Source organism: Triturus cristatus, chromosome 10 (genome assembly GCF_964204655.1).
Source record: "Triturus cristatus chromosome 10, aTriCri1.1, whole genome shotgun sequence".
NCBI classification, from domain to species: domain Eukaryota; kingdom Metazoa; phylum Chordata; class Amphibia; order Caudata; family Salamandridae; genus Triturus; species Triturus cristatus.
Genome location: NC_140593.1, coordinates 1160497497 through 1160519529, shown reverse-complemented (window position 1 = coordinate 1160519529; position 22033 = coordinate 1160497497). Strand labels below are relative to the sequence as shown.

Here is a 22033-nt window from a genome sequence, read left to right as displayed (position 1 = left end):
CTCAATGATGCACTGCTTTTCTTCACTTTCGGAAATTGTGCCACTTGTTGTGCTGGGTGTCTGTTCTGAGTGAGAAGTGCTGGTTCCGAAGCGATGTGGAGCTGCTGCTCCCACAGTAGACGATGCCTCAATTCTGAAGGCGGTGCACTGGTTCCGGAGGCGACGCGCCAGGTCCGCTCCATGCAACGAGGAGGATGCCCTAATTTTGACTCAAGCAAAGGCTTAGATGCACCAGTTCCAATGAGGATGCATGGGTTCTGCTTGACGCAGCACTTTAACACACTTCCAAGGGACCAGGACTCCATTGGAACCACTTTAAAGGACAAAACTTGCAGCAAGAAGTGTCCAGGTGCTTTAGCAGGATGAGTTGAAGTCTTTGATGTCCCTGAGACTTAGAACAGGAGGCAAGCTCTTGGGATCTCTCTGTGTTTAAGTGATGCAGGCCCAGTCCTGCTCACCCAGGCAGCAGAACAGCCTGCAGTACAGCAGCTCAGCAAGGCAAGAGTCCACCGAGGCAGCAGTCCAGCACAGTGGCAGTCTCTGCAGCAGCACAGCAGTTCTTCCTGTCAGAGTTGTCACAGATCCAGAAGTGTACTGAATTCACGGTGTCAGGGGTCCAATACTGATACTCAGTTGTGCCTTTGAAGTGGGGGGACTTCAAAGAAAGCCCTGAAGTGCACAGAGGTCTTCCCTTCCTGCCCTGGCTTAAGAATCACTCCAGGGGGTATGCAGCTTTTTGTGTGAGGACAGGAAATAGCATATTCAGGTTTAAAGGTGAGGCTGTGCCCAGTTTCCCCCACCCTTTATCCAGGATGGCTCATCAAGATACAGCTAAGCTTCCTTTGAGTGTGGCTGTCTAGAAGGAAGAAACAACGCCCAGCTTGAACAGAGAAGAGCAGCAGGCACCTAATGGCTAAAGTAAGTAAATGCAAACTTTCTAAAAGTGGCATTTGTTAAGCTGTAGCTTAAAATCCAATATCACCATAAGTTGTGATTTTAAATTGTGAGTCCAGTGACACCAAACTGGAAAAGTCTAACTCTTCACAATTTCAAATTACACTTTAAAAATGTAATAAGGTAATTCCAATGTGTTAGAAATGGGGGTCTCTAGTTGGCAATGGTTTGCACCTTTGTCCAAGTAGATACCCTTCCTTCTATTCAGGATAAGGGAGTTACACTCCTAAATAACCCCTACTCACCCCCTTGGTAACTTGGCATGAGCAGTCAGGCTTATCTTAGAGGCAGTGTGCAAAGCATTTGCACATAACCAACAGTAATACAGTGAAAACACTGCAAAAGGACACCACACCAGTTGAGTAAAATATCCAATATTTTTACATATCCAAAACAAGACCAAAATGATAAGAATCCAACATATAGTACTTAAAAATATATATTTTGCAAGATATCCTTCATAATTGCAAATAGCTCAAAAACATAGGGGCATATTATCAAGCAGCAGCGCTAATTATCGCTGGCCGCTCTTAGCGTGAGGATTTTTATAGCTGGCAAATATCGCCAAGCTAGCGCTGTATCAACAACGCATAGCGCAATGTCGATAATTATTTCAGCAAAAGCGGTGTTTTCCATGGAACATCGCTGGTTTTCCAGCGATGTTCCATGGAAAACGGCGATATCCTTGATGATAGGGCCTGTGGTCTTCGCCACACAATCCACCCCCATGTTGGGTATGCCTTAGTCAGGAATTTAACAGATGTTAAATTCCTGCGTTAAGGCATACTTAACGCGATTTCAAATATCGCTACCCCTCGTTGATAATATTGCGAAGCTGCCTTTGCGATATTATTCCATGTTGTTTTCACAGCCATGCCTCCTTTGCATCTCATTATCAATGCGAGGCATGTGAAAAATGGGCGCTAAGTCAAGGAATCAGGCGCTAGCGTGTCCTTGATGATAATGCGATAAAATTATCTCCGCTTTTCGCCCGAAAACAGACGCTAAAGCGGCAATAATTTTATCGCGCCCCCTTGATAATATGTCCCACAGTTCTTCCAAGTTGGTAACTCCATCCGGGGCTATCCTGATCCTGGACATGACAGAGTCTAACAATTCCAGCCGACTGCGTCGGTACGGCACACCTAAAGCGTCGACAGACTCGTAAAACAGTACCTTTTTCATTGCGGCTGACACATTGTCGCGAGTCGGTCGGGCAAATGTCAATGGTGCATTGCAAAATGGAAGCGGTGTGGTACCCTCATGGCGCGGCGCAGGCTTGGTGCCGATCGTCGAGACAGCGTGGGAGAGACCAAGGCTTATGGTGCAAGGTACGGCAGTGATCGATATGGAGCTGGCAGGTTACGGTGCAGGCAACGGGGCTGGTCGATGTTCAGGTTCGGCAGCAACAGTGTCGGTGATGTCCAAGCAGGGTTAAACGAGGCAGTGTGAAGTGCGGTGCCCACAGGACGCGGTGCAAGTAGTGGCTCAGTGGCGGTGGTGGTCGTTGTCTGTGAGTCCAGGGTTGCAGTGCAAGATGTGCCGGTGCCATCTGCGGTGCCTCCAGGACACAGAGTCATCAACGGAGTTGGTGATGGAGTTGGTTGCTTTTCCCTTCTCTTTGGCAACTGAAACAATGGTTCCACATGCGGTACCCAGAGGTTGATAAAGTCTTTGCAGTCCCTGAGACTTCAGAACAGGAGCCAAGCTCTACTTTGAGCCCTTGGAGACACTCAGCACAAGTAAAGAAAGTGTCAGTCCAGTCCTTTCACTGCCCAAGGCAGAGGCAGCAACTGCAGGCCAATCCAACAAAGCAACAACACAGCAAAGGGGCAGCATCCCTCCTGACAGCTCTACCAGCTCTTCTTCTTGGCAGGTTCTTTGATTCCAATGAGCTCTAAAGATCTGGGGTCCGGGCCCCAATATTTATACACAGAATTCCATTGTTCTCTCAGGCAGAGAGTGTCTCTGCAAAGTCCAAGCCAGGTTGGTCCTCTCCGGCCAGCATCCCAGCAGGAGGTGGAGACAGCATTGTCTACAGCAGACCAGGCCCATTCAGGTGCAAGGAAATCTCCTCTCCCTACCCTAAATGCGGCCCAGGTCTATTCAGCCCATCACTGACTCTTCCAGGAAAGGCAGGACACACCTCAACCCCCAGTGGCTGACTGAAGAGAATGCATATCCCCAGTCCCTGTCACTCCAAAGCCAGACACTCAATCCACAACCCTAGCTGAGACACACAGAATGGTTAAGTAAGAAAATACCTACTTTCTAAAAGTGGTATTTCCAAACACAGAACATAACAATCACCTTTACTAAAATATGCATTTTTACATTCTTAGTCCAGGAATACAAACTCAATTTCCCCATCTTATCCCAATGGGAAGTTATGCTTATAAGATGTTATAAGTAAACTCCTATTCTATCCTATGGGACAGATAGCCTTTCCGTAGTGAAATAATGAAATGCACTGTAATTGACTACCAGGACTTGTCACACACATCAGTAAATGTCCTACCTTTAACATACACAGCATCCTGCCCACAGGGGTACCTTATGGGTATCTATTGTAGTGGAGATGGAGTTCCATGGACACATATTGCTATGTTAGCATAAGCGCCTTGGATGTAAAACACCATGTTGCCACTTTTGCTGCTTTTGCACACGACACTGCAGGTAGCTGTTATTACAAGAAGAACTGCTTGCTTGCTTTTTCTTCACATGAGAACGGTCTGTTGTTCACATCCCTAGACGTGCACCGCGACCTTAGTCTGAGCACTGTGTGCAGAAGCCGTCAAGGTCAAATAACAATGTATGCTTTTGAATTCATGTTGATCGGCCCACGCTCTAGCCATAACACGCACGCAGCTGCAAATATCTAAAACTCGGGTGCCTTTAATATGGCATTTGCATGCATGTTTCAGACACTTGGAGAAAACCTTTTCCAGACACAGAGCAGAGCTGATCCTGTGATGTGATTCACCTAAGCTGATATTTACGGTATGGGGTTCCCCACCTTCTATTAGTTTCATAAAATTAGCTTACTAGTGAAAGGAGGGTGGCTTTATTCCACTATCATTTGTAATATCATTTCCCCCTTCGTTTTCTATGGTATTGTAACAATGCTGATGGTTTTGTTTTTAATCATTTGTCTGCTTATGTTAGCCAAAGTACTGCACCTTAGGGCACGTAGTTAAAAATAAACATTTTAAACTCTACCATGTCTCTGATTACTCTTATTGTGGACTGATATGAGAATAATAACGAAAAGGTGTTTCTGATTCCCACCATTCCTGAGAGTACTCTAAGTCGCTTGTTCTGGGTTGTCTAATCATCGGTAGCTTTGAGATGATACAGAGAACAAATGAGATACTGATCCTAGTTGGATAGGGGTTCTGGGTACTGAGGTGAGTTTTTGATACACCGAAATTCACTGAGGTCCTGGTTTCCTGCGCATAGTTCTGTGCATGAGCAGAATCCCTGCAACACTATATATAAGAAAAGGGAAGATTAGACCCTGGCAAGTTGGTGCACTTGCCAAGTCGACATGGCAGTTACAAACTGCGTGCAGACTCTGCAGTGGCATGTCTGATTTACCTTTACAGGGCTACTCCTGTGGGTGGCACAATCAGGGCCTCAGGCCCACTAGTAGCATTTGATTTAAAGGCCCCGGCACTCTCAGTGCACTTTACTAGGACCTTACCAGTAAATCAAAGATGCCAATCATGGAAGCACCAATCCATAACACAATTTACAAGCACTTGCACGTTAACACTGAACAGCAGTGAGAAAGTGCACAAACCAGCAAAAACAGAGTCAAGTCCGGGAGGTCAGAAAGAAAAAAGCAAGGGGAAACACGGCAAAAGATGCCATGTCTAACACAATGTTATCCTGTGGGAGAGATGGGCTTTGCAGTCGTTAAAAATTTAACTGGGAGATTTTCACTATCAGGACATGTAAAACTTAAAAGTGCATATCCTGCCTTTTAAATACATTGCACCATGCCCTGTGAATCATACAAGGCCCACAGAAGGGGTGACTTATGTGTAACAAAGGGAAGGTGTAGGCCTGGCAAGAGGTTGATCATGCCAGGTGGAAGTGATAGTGTTATACCGCACATACAGGCTCTGCAATGGCAGGCCTGAGCCATGGTTAGAGGGCTTCTTAGGTGGGTGGCTATAAGTGCTGCAGGGCCACAGGGAAGGCCCTGGGCCTATAAATAGCACTTTACTAGGGACTTATAAATATGCCAATTGGGGTTAAGCCAATATTACCATATTTAGTGGAGAGAACACAAGCACTTTAGCAGTGGACAGTCTGAAAGCCAGCAAAAACGAGGTTAGAAGATGGAGGGAGGTGGGCAAAAAGGTGGCGGAAGAGCACCCTATGGCTGGCAGGTCTAACAGTGCTGAAATACCAGTAGCTGCTCACTAGTATTCTGTGCAGTGAAGGCTCCAGAGTGATTGTGGATTTTTGATTGGATATATATATTTAATTCACTGAATGTAATAATATATAAGGGCCTTGGCCCTCATCTAATATGCCCTGTTCCATTTACACAGAAATATCTAATTTTGACTCCTGCTTTGTCTAATTGACACAATGATGGCACATTGTGGTTATGGTCAATGATGGCATATGGACAATGAAGGTATATCACAATCAAGGTAGATGATGGCAGATTTACAATGATGGCACATCATGGTTATGGTCAAAGGGTAATTCACAGAGTTTAAGGAAACAAAGGCTACTAGTTTCTGAATGTCTACCACACTTTCCATGCGGAAAGTCTATAGCCTGATCTCTGCCATGAAAGAAGGAAGACCACTCTACCATGATCGAGCAGTGAATCAACCACCATAGCTGTAGTACTTAACTACAAAAACTGACGGGGCCAAGGGGTGAGCTGGATGAGTCTCTGTAGCTGTAATTCCTCCATATGCTGAACTCTAAATAAGATGATTGGGCTTCTGCATGTGCAATAAAGGAAATTCACATTTTCTGGTGATTTTCGATTACTAAATCACCAGTCTCCCAGACTCTAATGATTCTGGGGAGGGAAGAGAAATCTACCTTTACTAATTTACACATTGATCACAAAAGGGTTTCCCATAAACATAGTCAACCAGACACCATTAGACTGGTCTCCTTTTCAGAACCATTGACCCTCAGGAGTTTTTATTTGAACCTCAAATAAAAAATCAGTGTAACTAGCAGCATGGCCTACACGGTTGGATTGGGATAAAAAATTGGCCCGAGCATGTTAAAAAAAAAAGTGACCCACATTTGCATATTGCCTTTCTGTAAAACACTGCTCCGACGAAGTTTTATAAAAAGAAGGGGGCTGGGGTCTCTGACAGAGCGATGTTTTCTTACCTTTACGTAGAAAAGAAAAATGCACAGATTATTTCACACTGGTAAAACACACCTGAAAGCAAGTGAGGCCACTTCTGCTCAGGCCCCCTGCCCCCGCTCCATATGCATACATTAATGGGCCGACCCAGCGAGAGGAGATGGATGCCCATCTGCCTTGAGAAAGGCCACTCAGACACCCACTGGGCTGCTTGTGGTATCCGAACAACACAGACAAATCGGCCCCCAGGCTGCCCAAAAAAAGCCGCCTAGAGCTGGAACTCGGATACCGGCTCCTCAGCCATTGCCCAAGTTCCCGCCTTACCAATCTGACCCTAATGCCCACCACAGCCCCCCTGGCTCTCTGAAGACAGGCCTGGTCTGAGATGTAAACACAGACACTTCTTTAATCAACATGGGGTGCAGCTGCATGTGTTGCTCATTTTGTTGTTCGCATCGCAAGAATGCTAAAGGTGCATCAGTGCGCTGTGAAGCGTCAACCACACAGTCATGACTAGATTAGAATCAAAAATAACCCAGGCATCCTAAAAAAGTGCAGTACAATATATCAGTGGTCGTGGTAGCAATTACTTTGAGAGAACAACCACAGTTAGAAAAGCGCAATCCACACTGTATGATAATTAAATGCCTTAATCAAATTTAATAATATCTCCAATGAGGCATTTGAAATGCGATTCAAATTCAAAGCATTTTATATTTTGGCAACACAGTTGCTCCAGTATGTTGCGATGCAAAAGTACAGCGCTCTTAGTGATTAAAGAGGAAGGAGAAGTGGGTAGGAAGTGGAGGATGAGTGAGAGAAGGACAAGGAAAGGGTGTCGTGACATATATACATCATTTGTACATAGTGTAGGACCTTTCCGGCCTAACATAGGTCAATAGTTCCTGGATAAACACATAGCTCTAATATACATGCGTATTTCACAATTTTGTTTTTAGAGTCTGTGTAGAAGTAGAGCAGTCTACGTTTCGACCGCTGTCATGGAGGGTAAATTAGTCGTTACGGTGGGGTCTTCATCAGGACAAGGTCATTGCGAGCTCCTGCGAATAATCGAAAGTGTGTGTGTGAGAAAAGAGCAGTGAGTAGAGGGATTGGCGCTAAAGGAATCGGTAGGGTAACTATTACCTACTTTAAAACTCAGCAGTATGACTGTGCTGTATGTTCAGGGAGGCTGGTTGCTCATATGCAGAAATGTAGCTGAAGTCAAAGGGAAAAAGAGAGTATAATCACTGCTCCCAGATTATTGTGTTTATTAAAACAAATCGTAGGAAGACGTACAGTCTAGCACTTACTTAAGGAGAAAGAATGCTGGGAATAAGTCACACGCAGTACGCATGTATATTAGAGCTATGTGTTTATCCAGGAACTATTGACCTATGTTAGGCCGGAAAGGTCCTACACTATGTACAAATGATGTATATATGTCACAACACCCTTTCCTTGTCCTTCTCTCACTCATCCACCACTTCCTATCCACTTCTCCTTCCTCTTTAATCACTAAGAGCACTGTACTTTTGCATCGCAACATACTGGAGCAACTGTGTTGCCAAAATATAAAATGCTTTGAATTTGAATCGCATTTTAAATGCCTCATTGGAGATATTATTAAATTTGATTAAGGCATTTAATAATCATACAGTGTGGATTGCGCTTTTCTAACTGTGGTTGTTCTCTCAAAGTAATTGCTACCACGACCACTGATATATTGTACTGCATTATTGACCCAGGTCGTGTAGTTTCTTGTGGGCTACCCCATTGAAACTCAATAATATCCTAAAAAAGTGTCCCATGTTTGTGGATTGCGTATTTTTGCAAGACACTGCTTCAGTGTTTTAAATATTATGAAAAGAAGGGGGGGGTTGTCTAAATGAGACATGTTTTCTCAATTTCACAGAAATAAAAAAATGCAAATGTTGCCAGGACTCTGTGCACGGATTAGTTCACAATGGTGAACCACACCTAAATAAATGAGGCCACTTCTGCTCAAGCCCCCTGCCCTGATCAGTCTGTATACATTAATGGGCCAGCCGAGCGAGAGACTGGGAGTGACACCTCCACCCTGTTGGTAAAAGGGAGGTAATAGAGGCCCTACTGCCTCTGGAAAGGCAGCTCAGGCCCCACTGGGCCACTGGGGGCATCTAGACAGCACAGACTCAGACCAAACTGGCCTCTACGCAGCCTAAAAAAGCGGACCACAGCTGCAGCTCAGATACCGGCCCATTGAGTGCCCGCCTTACCAATCCAACCCTGCCCACCGTATACGGGTCAGAGGCAAAGACACTCTCTGAAGGTTTTTAGAAACTGTGTGTAGCCAATAGGAAGCGTGCACAGTTAGTGACCCTCAAGGAGATCGTTTTGAGAGGGGTAGCACAGAACCCCCAGGCAGCCCTTGGCATTGGAGTGAATGTCATACTAAACCAACTAGTGTGGGCTGCGGTGACGGCCCTGTCCCCACCCAGGGGTTGGCTGAACCTCTTGCCCTGCATGTAGGTGCAAGATTTGAAACTGGTGCTCCACACCCTCCCCCCACTCTAGGAGAGCACATTTTTTAACAGCTAGTTGAATGGTCCCAGCCTGCTCTGCTGCAATGCTGTGGCCGCGCCCCCTTTACAAAACACCTGCCAGATGTGTGCAACATCCGTCCCAGGAGGACTGATTCATTCCGGTTTTTCAGGTCATCCACATAATAAATCTTTACACACAATGAATCTCAGTGAAACCTTCTGAACTATTCATTGGTTACCTGAAGATCTGTCAAGGGTCCTCCACTCCTTACCCTACATCATGCTCACCTTAAGGAAAAACAATTGCTTCGCTCCTGCCAGCAAAATGATGCACAATCGGCAGGACGTGCAAACTCAGCTCTCCCTCGCTTTCAAATGTATAAATCATCTAATCGCAGAAGCATTCCCAGTTGCATTCATCGTCTACTAAAAGTAAAATATCATTTGTAGGGTCTGATTTACACAGGTAAACGTATACGTGTGTGGAAGTTTATTTTTTTTTCCTATTCACAAAGGTATTTTACGAGTAGTATCTGTATGACTGCAGACAGTCCTATCTTTTTATGTGCGGGGTCTCCACCACCCAAAAAATTGTAAACTTACAAGAAAGTGTACGTTTGCCCTTGTGAATCAGGCCCTGAGCTGCGAACTGCTCAGGGATATAAAGGACCGATTTATGAAGCTCTGACCACATTTTTGTCGGGGTCCTTTTGCCCCTTGCAAGTGCACAGCCACACCTTCAGAGCCCACAGGTTTTTGGTATTTATTGGCTACTGTGAGCCACATGGGCCTCGTGGCAGCCACCTCCTAATATCCCGGAGCCCCTCCCATATACGAACATCACTCCCAGAGGCACCATTAATATGTGCGGCCCTTAGGGGACCATACAACATATCAATGCTTAGACGTACACTCTGCTCCTCAGTTTAGTGGTGGGAATACTCTGGATTCTGAGCCTGTCACATCCTATGATCCTAACTCGACGGCAACAATAGTGGGGGGGCAAGATCCACATGTACAAGCTCATCTGCATACAAGCATCACATACTGCACAGGTGAACATTTTCCTTCTGAATTTGCAGAAAACGCACTCTTCCCAACCGACGTCAGTGCAAATCGGTAAAAGTATTTAGTGAATTGGGCCCAGAACTACAAAATCCATGGTTCCCCCACTTTATTTCGGGGTGATGGAACCAATTGATTTCTGACAGTGGAGCTGACTCAGGCTTTGAAAACTTGTAGACAGAAGCCCACTGGCATCACAGCTGGTTGCTACAGGGTGTAACATGATGTATTAATACAGCTGAGGATTTGTGGACTACTACATTTCCGGGTGCACCATTCCATGTCTTTCCATAGCTGTTCATTTTCAGCATAATCTCTTGGGCCATGAATTCCAAGACTGGTACTAACCTGTGGCTCTGATGCACAATATTCTATCACAATAATGGGCACAATTCTCTAGTAAAATGAGTGAGATATTTAATAACTTTCCATAGTACAGGTTAATGAACAATCCACACAGCATTCATCTAGTCTGCCCTGAATGTAAAAGCGATTCCACAGTATGAATAAAATACACAATAATGTAATATGAGAAGGCACCTATGAGGAGGTCCCCCGTGTTGCAAATAGGAGAAATCATAGGTAAACTTGGTTATTAAGAAGTTACCTATGCATATGTATGTCACATAGCAATATGATATAAGAATCCCCATAAGGCAAGGTGCCACATGGTACAAAGATGACAAATCTTGAGTAAACGAGTTTTTTAATAACAGGGTGCTATATGGGAGTCTATCTATCTATCTATCTATCTATCTATCTATCTATCTATCTATCTATCTATCTATCTATCTATCTATCTATCTATCTATCTATCTATCTATCTCCCAATGGCCATCGCCACTGGGTAATTAGAGTTAGGATCATGTTTCCATACGAAATGCATTTTTGTGTTGCTAAAAACTTTAGTACTGTTTGACAAATCTCCATGAAACTTTCAAAAAAGTGCTGCTTTGTGACAAGTGTGTGCATGGAAAGTTTTGGGGTGAATCGTCAAGCAGGGGCTGAGAAAAAGGGGAGGTCTCAAAATATGTTTTCCTCATTCATTTTTCCATAGGAACTTTAGACACAGCTATAGCCCAACTGCTAAACGGATCTGCACCAATTTGGCAGAAAGGTAGATCTTGGTTCACAAAGAGGGCCTCTTGTGTCTTGATGTAAATCTTTTCAGTAGTTTTGAGAAATTAAGTTTCACAAAAATTATTATATCATGACATGGAGGATCCGCAGATCTGACAGATCTCAAACTGAGTTTGATTGGCTGCCACTACCTCAACAAGGAAGTGGTGGCAGCCATCAGTCCTAAGTTCTAAAAAACATTTTAAAAAAGACATACGGGGGCAGAGTAGGTATATCAAGACACCTTAAGCCTGATGTCGGGGTCCCAGAGATGTCATTTGAAATCTCATCAGTGAACATAAATTACGTCATAGAACATGTAATGAGTGATAAAATACGTGAGGTCATAAGCAGTGCATGGTGGGGGCACAAGTTATATTTTGCTCTGCTAACTATAACTGGTGAATTTCTATGTTTTTTTTAAAATTCAGAATGTTAATGTTGGCACTGACAAATTCACCTAACTATAACGTTCCTTTAACGTTTGTTTCTTTCAGTGAATTTCTAGTTTTTTTTTTAATGTAAAGTAATATTTTATTACATACGTAAAGCCCCTGACGCGCATGGCCAATGGGTTGGGCACAGGACCTAATTTTATTTTAAAAGATTGGGGGTCATGTGGCTCCTCTTCCCCAAGCCTAACAAAGGCCACTAGGCCCTGGGCACTTCAGGGTCTTACATTTTTATAATGGGGAGGGGGGCCAATGCGGCTTCCTCTCCGAGATTTATTAATCCCTGGGGACCCTATCCCCCAGAACCATGTTTTTAAATTAAAGGGGAGGATAGCCACATGCCCCGCTCCTCGAGCCTCTGTAGCCCTGGGGACCTCATCCCTGACTTTGCCCAGGGACTGTAAATTAAATGCTGCTAGTAGGCTTACAGCACTGATTGTGCCTCCCACACATGTAACCAGTAAAAGAGTTCTCAGACCTGCCACTGCAGTGTCTGCGTGCAATTTCTAACTGCCACTTCCCTTTTCTTACATCTAAATCACCTCTAAAGTAGGCCCAATGTAGCCCTGTGGGCAGGGTGCAGTGTGGTGGGCAAGGTAGGACATGTACTGGTGTTTGTGGCAAGTCCTGATAGTGAAATACTGAGCATTTCGTTTTTCACTATTGAAAGGCTATCTGTCCAATAGGATAACATGGGAGTTTATTTGTAACATCTTACAAGTCTAACTTTCCATTAGGACTAGATTGAGAAATTAAGTTTAGGCTGTCTAAACTCAGAATTTAATAAAACACTTTCTATAAAGATGTTTTTTAAATTGTGTGCCACTTTCAGAGAGTGGGCATTTTCTTGCTTAGCCATCCTATGTGCCTCTGCTGGGTTGTGTATTTACTGTCTGGTTTTGGAGGGACAGGAGCTGGGGATGTGCATTCACTGTAGACAGCCACAGGGGGGTTTGAGGTGTGTCCTGCCTTTCCTGGATGACTCAGAGCTGAGCTGAATAGACATGGGCTGCATTTAGAGTAGTAGGAGAAGTTTTCCTTGCACCTGAATAGGCCCTGTCTTCTGTGCACAATGAGGACTCCACCTCCCGCCAAGAAGCAGCAGCATATAGGACAGAATTGGTTTGGACTGAGCTGAGAGACAAGAGAACAAAGGAATGTGTGGTATAAATATTAGGGCCCAGATCTTTAGAATACTTCTGGACTCAAAAGGAATCTCTGCGATTGAGAAGAGCTGGAGAACTGCCCCATTGCTGTATGGATGTTTTGCTGGGTTGGCCTGCAATGGCTGCTTCTGCCAAGGAGATGACAAAGGACTGGACTTTGCTGTATATCCTGCTTGTGAAGTTTCTCCAAGGGTGTGTGTGTGCTTACCTTCTGTAAAGAAGTCTCAGAGACACAAAAGACTTCCTGCAACTCTGCTGGTGCTGTTGGACTCTGTGAGTCCTACCATTTCCTAAGGTCCCTCCCTCCAGTCAAAGGGCCTCAGAAGCAGATTGTGCAGCTCACCTCTGAAAGAACTGGAGCAAAGCAACGCAAAGCCTCGAAAAGCCCCGTTGCACAGCTGCTCATGCCTCGGAACCGACGTCAGACGACAAGAAGCCTCACCAAGTCCTGGCACACAGCTGCGCACTCCTCAGAACAGATGCCGGGTCATGCGAAGCCTCCCCAAGTTCTGACGCACAGCTGCGTGCTTCTCGCAACCAATGCCGGATGACAAAAAAGCCCTGGAAAACCTCACTGCACAGGCCCCACCACCGACGCTGGACAACGTTAAGCCTCGCAAAGCTCTGCCTCACCTCCGCTGCACAACGCATCACACCTGGGTTCCAAATCTACCACAACATTAGGGCAGTAGTAAGAAACCGACGCATCACCTCTGCTCACAGTAAGAAACCAATGGATCATCTCCTGTCCAGTAAGGAAACGCCGCATCACCTCCCCTGTGTGGCAGTAAGGAACCAACGCATCACCTCCCCTGGAGCAAGGAACCGACACCTCACATTGAAGCATGTAAGGAACCGACGCATCACCTTCCCTGGGTCTGTTTTTGCTTGCGACTTTTGATGCATCCGAGGTACTTTGTGTTGAAAGTGTGGCATCCATAGTTTGCTATGGACAGAACTGTTTTTACCTTGCAAAAGTCATATTTTGATAAATGTATGGTGGATTTTTATCGTTTGGTCTTGTTTGATTTAGATAAACATTTCCTATTTTTTCTAAACTGGTGTGGTGTCTATTTTTTGTGTTTTCACGGTGTTACTGTATGTGTGCACAAATGCTTTACACATTGCCTCTGAGATATGCCTGCCTGCTCATGCCAAGCTACCAAGGGGGTGAGCAGGGGTTGTCTAAGGGCATAACTCCATTATCCTGACTAGAAGCAAAGGTCAGTATTTACACAAAGGTGCAAACTATTGCCAACTAGATACCCCCATTTCTAACATTATGTAATAAATTGCAGTGTTCTGAGCAGATCATTCTAAGATCAGTGTTTGCACTTGATTTTCCCATTATTTATGTGCTATTATTTGTTCATTTTAAATAAAGATAATAAAGTGCAGACAGTATGTATTTTCAGTGGTAGAGTAATATTTATATATTTAGTGATCTTAAACTGCGCATCAAAACTTTTTAATATTCAAGACTTAGGTATGTTATGTTATGTTATTCGTAATTTGTAAAGCGCACGGGCACCCAGAGGTTGCATGGCGCTAGAGAAGAAACAAAAAAAAGATGGTAAGCAGTATCCTAACCGTGTGCTTGTTTGAACAACCAGGTCTTCAATGCGCCCCTGAAATTCATAAGATTAGAGCAACTCCGGAGTGATAAAGGAAATGAGTTCCAGATCTTTGGGGCCCAGTAGGCAAATCGGCATCCACCGAGGCATTTCTTGTTAACAAGGGGCGAGGTGAGGAGGGACAGGTGGGCAGAGCGGAGATTATGAGTCGGTTCGTGTTTCTTTATGAGATGGTTTATAAACTTGGGGCTTTTTCCATGAAGAGCTTTAAAGGCCAGGCAGCCCACTTTAGAGAAATCTAAGCGGGAGAGGACCAAGGCAATTACCACCTGGATGAGGGCGGGGTGCGTGAGCAGATGAGCAATCTTCTTAATCTTCCGTAGCTGGAAGAAACATGAAGAGATCACAGTTCCCACCTGACTTTTTAAAGAGAGATCGGTGTTAAGGGTGATCCCAAGACTTTTTACTGAAGGGGAGGGAGACGGGGAAGATCCCATAGCGGGCGGCCAGAAATGAGGGCCCCAGCTAGTTGCACTTTTACCCGGTAGAACCAGCTCGGTCTTTCCAGGGTTGAGTTATAGATGGTTCATCTCCATCCAACCTTGAATGTGCAACATAGTTGCCTGAAATTCCTCAACGGAATCTGTGGAGTTTAGTGGGAATATGAGCTGCAGGTCGTCCGCATAGTTGTATATTGTAACCTTCCTGTTTTTCAAGGAGTGCAACAACGGTTTGAGGTATAAATTAAACAGGAGGGGGGACAATGACGAGCCCTGTGGAACGCCACAGGTGGTGGAGAGTTTGGGCGCTGTAAAGTTCTGAAGCTTGACAGCCTGGAATCGGTCATACAGAAAGGACTTGACCCATCCGAGAGCCATGCCTCGCAGGCCGGCCTGTTCGACACGGTGTAATAAGATGGTATGATCCACCGTGTCGAACGCTGCCGACAAGTCCAGAAGCACCAAGGCCTGATGTATGCCCTTATCGGCATTAGAACTCAATGTGTCCAGGACAGCTAGGATCACCATCTCGGTAGAGTGCGCCTGGCGAAAGCCGGCTTGATTAGGCTCTAGGAAATCAGATGTCTCTATAAAACTAGAGATACAGCTGGCCACATGGGCTTCTAGAATCTTTGCGCCGAAAGGGAGAAGTGATATGGGCCGGTAGTTCGATAGATTGGAAGGGTCAGCACCAGGTTTTTTAATTAATGGGACCAGCACGGCGTTTTTAAAAGAGTTGGGGACTGTTCCCTGTAATAGGGACTCATTCAGAAGGGGAAGTATTCCTTGGGATAATGTAGTATAAACTTCCTTCAGTATGTGCGGGGGACAGGGGTCGTTGGGGGACCCGGACGTTACTCGGTTCATCAATTCTGCTAACCTCAATTGACCTATAGGAGGGGTAGCCTTGAGTTCGTGGGGATTTCTGCAGATGTCGACTATTTCCACCGTAGTCGAGCTGGGCTGAATGCTGGCTTTTATCTTGGAAATCTTATCCTTGAAGAAATCATTAAGCTGATTGCACATCATTTGAGTGGGAACTTGAGAGGAGGAGGTTCTGACATCATTACATAAGTCATTAACGACCCTGAAAATTTCTTTGGATTTGTTTTGAGCATTAGAGATTTTTTCGGAGAAGAAAGCTGCCTTAGCAGATAAGATAGAGTTTTTATACTTCCTGCGGGCAGCTGTATATAATGATCTGTCTTCATCAGAGTACGCCTGTCTCCATTTTCTCTCCAATTGGCGCAATTCTAATTTTTGATTTTTTAGGTCTGTAGTAAACCACCTATGGGCATCCATGCGGCGAGCACGTGAGAACTTGGTAAAAGGAACGTGCTCGTTGCTGGCTGTCAGGAGCCATTCAGTGAGATCTTTGTCCATGCGATTAATGTCTGGGGAAAAAGCTGGAAGAGAGTTGGCCAAGGTGGACAGGAAGTCCTGTTTATTTAATGAACTCCATTTCCTTATTAGCCCCCCCGCAGAAGCAGGAGCCTTTAGATGGCCGTGAAAGGTGATGGAGAAATGCAGTTGATGATGATCCGACCATATGCAGGGCATTATCGTTGGAGTGGATAGTGGGACATTACGAGACCAAATCTGGTCCAGAATATGTCCCCTTTTATGAGTTGGAATCAGAACTGATTGAGAGAAGTTCATGTGGGAGAGAAGCTCAAAAAGTTCTGTGGCCTGGGGTCCTGCTTCCGGGTCATTGTACCAATAATTTAAATCCCCGATCAGCATGACTTTATCATAATTAACAATTAGGCTGGCCATTTGCTCGGACAGCGAGACTGGGAATGTAGGGATAGTTTTGGGTGGACGATAAATCAATACCAGCACCACAGTTGCTTTGTCTGAGTCGGATTTAATTACGAGGTTTTCCGTGTCTGGTAAGTCCAGAGGGGGTAGAGTGGAAAACGTATGGTTTTTATGAATGATTGCGGCAACACCGCCCCCAGGTTTTCCTGGTTCTCTATTTGCTGATAGAATGTAATAGACTGCCGGAAGAGCTGTGAGAATATCTGGTAAAGAATCCGCCGTGAGCCAGGTTTCAGATATAAATAGTATATCTGGTGTATCGGATTTAAGTAATAGGAAGATGTCTAGTTGGTGTTTTACCAGAGATCTGGTGTTAAGGTAAAGGCAATGGAGGGTCGAAGCTTTTGGGCTTGGAGGAAAGCTAGTGGAGGAAGGACTTTGAGAAGTGGTATAAGAGCTCTCCTCTATTAGGTGGAGAGGATAAATATTATTAGCTTTTAAGCGGGTGAGTGTTGCAGGATCGGGGTCGGGAGTACCAGAGTGTTGCAGAGAAAGGAGTTCAAGAGAAGTGTAGCTGATAATTTCTCCATTCTGCCTAGTCCCTGGGCCCGGCCTGGCGCGGACGGGCGCAGACGGGCTTGCCTTAGGCACGCCTTCGGCACGCAAACGGCGCGCCCGCTGCGCTCGTCCGCTGCGCTTCCTTGCAAGGCACATAATTATGAGGAGAAATGGGGGCGTGGCCTAGCAGTAGTGGGCATGGCTAGTGCGTGTCCCGGGAAGATGGCGGCAAGAATAATAGAGCCCCGCATCAGCGTTAACATCCGCTGTGCGGGTGGTCCTAGAAAGTACCCTGTCACCAGATAGCGTGCGAGAGGGAAATGGTGAGTAAAAACACAATAATAACAATCATACGTTTTAAAATACTAACAAGTATCAAAATACTGACAGCGATTCTCCCGGCTTTCCGCCTCAGGAGTTAAAACTTCTCTATATAAGGCGAAGCACCTTTTTTGATACTGGGTCTATGACTGAATCCACCAGCTAGTGGGCATCCTAAACTAAAATTATAGGACTTTGATTATACAAAGAAAAATCAAGATGTAGCTCATTGAATATTTGTGACTCATATCTTTTGGTTATAAAAATAAAAAAAATTAACAGAAATGATTTGATATAAACATTTAGCAGCCATAATGCCCTTACATAACAAAGGGTTGCTATGATATTTTAATTGGTTTATGAAACACAAGCGTAGCAGTGCGTTAAATGGCACAAAATTGAAGCCACCAAAATACATTCTTGTATTATAGGGAGGCGTTCCAGAGAAATTGAAGTGCAGGTCAAAGTCACAGATATACTACAACTTGTGTGGTGTCCATCTGTAGTGTTGTCACTGGGTTACTGTATGTGTTCACAAATGCTTTACACACTGCCTCTGAGATAAGCCTGTCTGCTCGTGCCAAGCTACCAAGGGGGTTAGCAGGGGTTATTTTAGGAGTGTACCCCCTTACCCTGACTAGAAGCAAGGGTCCCTATTTGGTCAAAGGTACCTACCTCTGCCAACTAGGGACCCCCAGTTCTAACAACAGCCATACTGACCTTGCATATCAAAGGGTTGCTATGATATTTTAGTTGGTTTACGAAACACAAGAGTAGCAGTGCCTTAAATGGCACAAAATTGAAGCCACCACAATACATACTTGTATTATAGGGAGGTGTTCCAGAGAAATTGAAGAGCAGGTCAAAGTCACAGATATGTTAGATAGCATCCCCTTCACAATAAACATAATTTCAACAACTTAAAAGGTTTGCAAGTATTTTAGTTTTCAAATGAAATGCATGCATTTTGGACATATATGTTCTGCATTAGTGCTGGCACTGTTTTAAAAAAAATATTTTTATTAAGCAGTTATTTGAGAACCACAGATCACTTATAAGCAGTATAGCAAAATCTTTATAGGCCACACGCAGGGGGCCCGAAAATCGACAAATAGCAGTGTAAAACCCATTCTCAGTCTCTTAGGGTGACTCCTTACATAGGGGCTGGAACTGTTAAGTATTTGCTATGCTTCCCCTCAGGCTTTCAACCTAACCTTGATTCTTCCCCTTGCCCATGTGATGGGAAATCTGGACAATCTTTTCTGCATTTCTTATTTTTCCGGGTTTTTTTTATCTTATGTATACAAAGCTTATTTTACTGCCCCTATTTAAGAGGGGCTCTATTACAGATTATAGGGCAACATTTATCTAACTGGTGAGATGCTAAAACTCTGGCATGGATCCAGCCCTCCAGGACCGGCTTTGGAGAACCCTGCTCTACAGGCTACTCTACAGGTAACTCTACTTATTTGGTTCAGTATTTGTCACCCACAGGGTGGAAGGAAGTGAAGGGGTTCTATCGATCCACTGGTTCTTATTAGTGAGACTGCCTCTCTGGTACACTTGTCCTACTCAATGTTCTTCCAGTTGCAGGTGGTGCTGTTGATGGGGGCACAGACCTGGTTCTTCAGCTTGTTTTCAGCATCACCACCTGTATATTCCTCTAATGTGCATGTCTTCGGTGCCGTTGAACAAGGCTGGGAATAACAGGAGCGGATCTGAAGAACAAAATAATTTTTTTTTTTAAATAAGCAGTTTACCATGAAGATATGAAAAAATAGCTTCCAGGTGTGTTAATGTTTTCAAATGTACATTTCAGCAAAGTGATGCATTTAAGTAAAATATTATTTTGCTTGTAAACATTTGTTAAATAAAAATGATAGGTCAGTAGGACAATTGAATTACTTTGCAATCATTAGATCAATAAACGGTGATGGTTAAGAGTGTTTTACAAATGTAAAATGATGTAGGCCGACTGTATGAAATGAAACTTTTTGAAGGTCCGATACTCTTATGACCAGTGGTCTTCAGCGGAGTGATTCAAAATGATGGCTTTAAAAATAATTTTAAATTTCAGAAAGATTTGAAGCTGAAAAAATGTTTTGCTAACTTTTTGCAAACAACTTTTACAGCTCATGGAATAACAGAGATAAGTGAGGCTGAAGTCTGGCTCCAAAAACAACTCATTCAATACGACTATGTATATGAGTATGAAAGTGATTTATAAAGCACAAACTCTTGCTCTAGGGCATATTGGTTTTCAAGGCCTTTCTAAAGGTAAGTAGCAAGGGAGCAGATTTTAGTTCCAAAAGTAGGCTATTCCAAAGCAAGGCTGTGTTCCTGAAAAGGTTCTTACCATCTCAGGTTGGCCTCCTAAAAAGGGGGACTACAAGGTTCATAGATGAACCTGAATGAAGCGTCTTCTTTGGGTTATACCATTTGAGCTTGTCCTTGAACTGGGCTGGCCCCGATCTCTGCAGTGATTTGCAGGCCAGGCAAAGGGCCTTGAACCTAACACATTGTTTGACTGGGAGCCCGTCGAGTTTCCTAATGGCTCCTCTAGGTGATTCACTATTAGGGATTTTAGAGAGAAGTCGTGCTGCTGCATTTTGCAAACTTTGAAGCTTCTAAAGAGAACCTAAAGCAAGATTCAGATATAGGCTATTACAGTAATCGAGCCTTGAAAGTACTAGCGCGATGATTACTGTCTTCGAAAGCTCTAATGGCAAACAAATTCAATCTTTTGTAAAAGTCTCAGAGAACACAATAAGGCACTTGGTCTTTAAGCTTTAGCTCTTTGTCCAGCAGGAAGCCTAGGTTGTTTACTTTAATTGCTGGTTAAGGAAGAAGGCCTAACTCAAGAGGCCACCATTCCGGCTTCCTGAACGAAGGGGTTTTGCCAAAGATGATGACCTCAGTTTTTGCAGTGTTCAGTTTAAGACAATTGTTGTCCATCCAATTGCTTACATTGCTCATGCATGTTCTAAGTACAGAGCCTGAGTTATTCTCAGATTTCGCTGGTGGCACCACAATTTGAGTTTCATTGGCGTACGATGCTGAAGAAAAGCCAGATTTTTTAATAAGTGAAGCAAACGGCGTCACGTAAAGATTGAACAAAATCGGGCTCAGTGCCGAGCCCTGAGGGACTCCACAGGGCAGGGAAAAAGGCCTGGATATAAATTTGCCCAACGCCATGCTTTGTTGCCTATTGGATAGAAAGGATTGGAGGAGACCTAGTGCTGTATCCTCTATCCCCAAACTATGAAACATGATCAACCAGAATCTCATGGTTGACCGTATCAAACGCTGCGGACAAGTCCAGAAGAATCAGAGCTTTAGTCCCCGCCCTTATCAAGTGTTTAACGGACATCTTCGGTGGCTACCACCAAGGCAGATTCTGTGCTATAGTTTTCCCTAAAACCGTATTGGATATCATCCAGTAAACAATTTTCTTTAATCTACTCTGATAGCTGTTCATTTATTACTTTCTCCAACAACAAGTGTCAGAGCTTTTGTGGGGGGATCCTGCACCAGATATGGGTGGCCTTTTACGATGAACTGAATAGAATGCTCCATTTACAGCATACTTCTGTTCAGAAAACAAAACATCTCACACCATATTCTAACTCATTCACTGTTCATTACACAGCACAACACTGCAACCATCTACATTCTTTCCTTGATCTTGTGGTTACTTGGATGACCTCCATAGAGGAGATCCAGTGGCGCCCAAAGGATGGGATAGTAACAATTGTATCCTTCTCATGTTTCTGCATCACTGTCCTTAATCTATGAGGGTGGATCCTCACAGAGTCTGGACAGTAGAGGGAAGACTCAGACACTGAGTAATGCAGATTACCAGTGGGGGCTTGGGATAGGAGGAAGCCCCAGGACTGTCACCGTGGAAGGGACAACTGCAGTCATCAGGGCTTCAGATCTGATGTGTCCTCAACATCCCAGATTGTGGGTTTAGCAGTCGAAGCAGGTGACCTGGGTGACATGATAGGTAGGGATGGGAGCAGGAAGTGACTGTAAGGGCACGAGACCAGAGAACGACAGGAAGTGCATGGGAGAAGACAGTGGCTGGTGGAACATGGAGCAGGGAGTGACAGAAATGGAATGAGAGCAGGGAATGACGGGAAAGGGAATGAGAGCAGGGAGTGACAGGAAGGGAAGGAGAGGAAGGAGTGACAGAAAGGGAATGAGAGCAGGGAGTGACAGAAAGGGAATGAGAGCAGGGAGTGACAGGAAGGGAATGAGAGGAAGGAGTGACAGAAAGGGAATGAGAGCAGGGAGTGACGGGAAAGGGAATGAGAGCAGTAAGTGATTGGTAAGGCACGAGGGCAGGAGGAGACTGGCAGTGCATGAACGAGAAGTTATTAGGGCGCAAGAGTAATAGATTGTCTTAGGGTTTGCAAGCAGCTCTGACTGGTGGGGTGATAGCAGGGCGACGACTTAGAGGAAGGCGCAACGGGGTGGCATGATGAGCACAACTGGGGCAACTGAAGCAACCAGGGCAAGGCAGGAACTTTACTTTTCCCAAACAATATGTTTTAAGATTGTAATTTAATATCAGAGAAGAGTGGAATGTGCAAATGGCATTTACTATGAATTGCGTCATCGTTTACACCCGGATCACATGACACAGGTGGTTTTTGCCACTGTATACTCTTTATGTGAGTTGC

At 44.6% G+C, this 22033-nt stretch overlaps 2 protein-coding genes across 2 annotated transcripts in view; both read right to left on the bottom strand.

The window, feature by feature from the left end:
• Positions 1 to 22033, bottom strand: part of LOC146796827 (metalloproteinase inhibitor 1-like) — a 147652-nt gene that overhangs the window by 70508 nt on the left and 55111 nt on the right. The gene's annotated exons all lie outside the window — the stretch shown is intronic.
• Positions 18384 to 22033, bottom strand: part of LOC146796826 (metalloproteinase inhibitor 3-like) — a 58772-nt gene continuing 55122 nt past the window's right edge. The window contains exon 6 of the mRNA XM_085631379.1: positions 18384 to 19066. Within this exon, the coding sequence (XP_085487505.1) occupies positions 18917 to 19066 (150 nt within the window). The 3' untranslated portion in view covers positions 18384 to 18916. The remainder of the gene's footprint in view (positions 19067 to 22033) is intronic.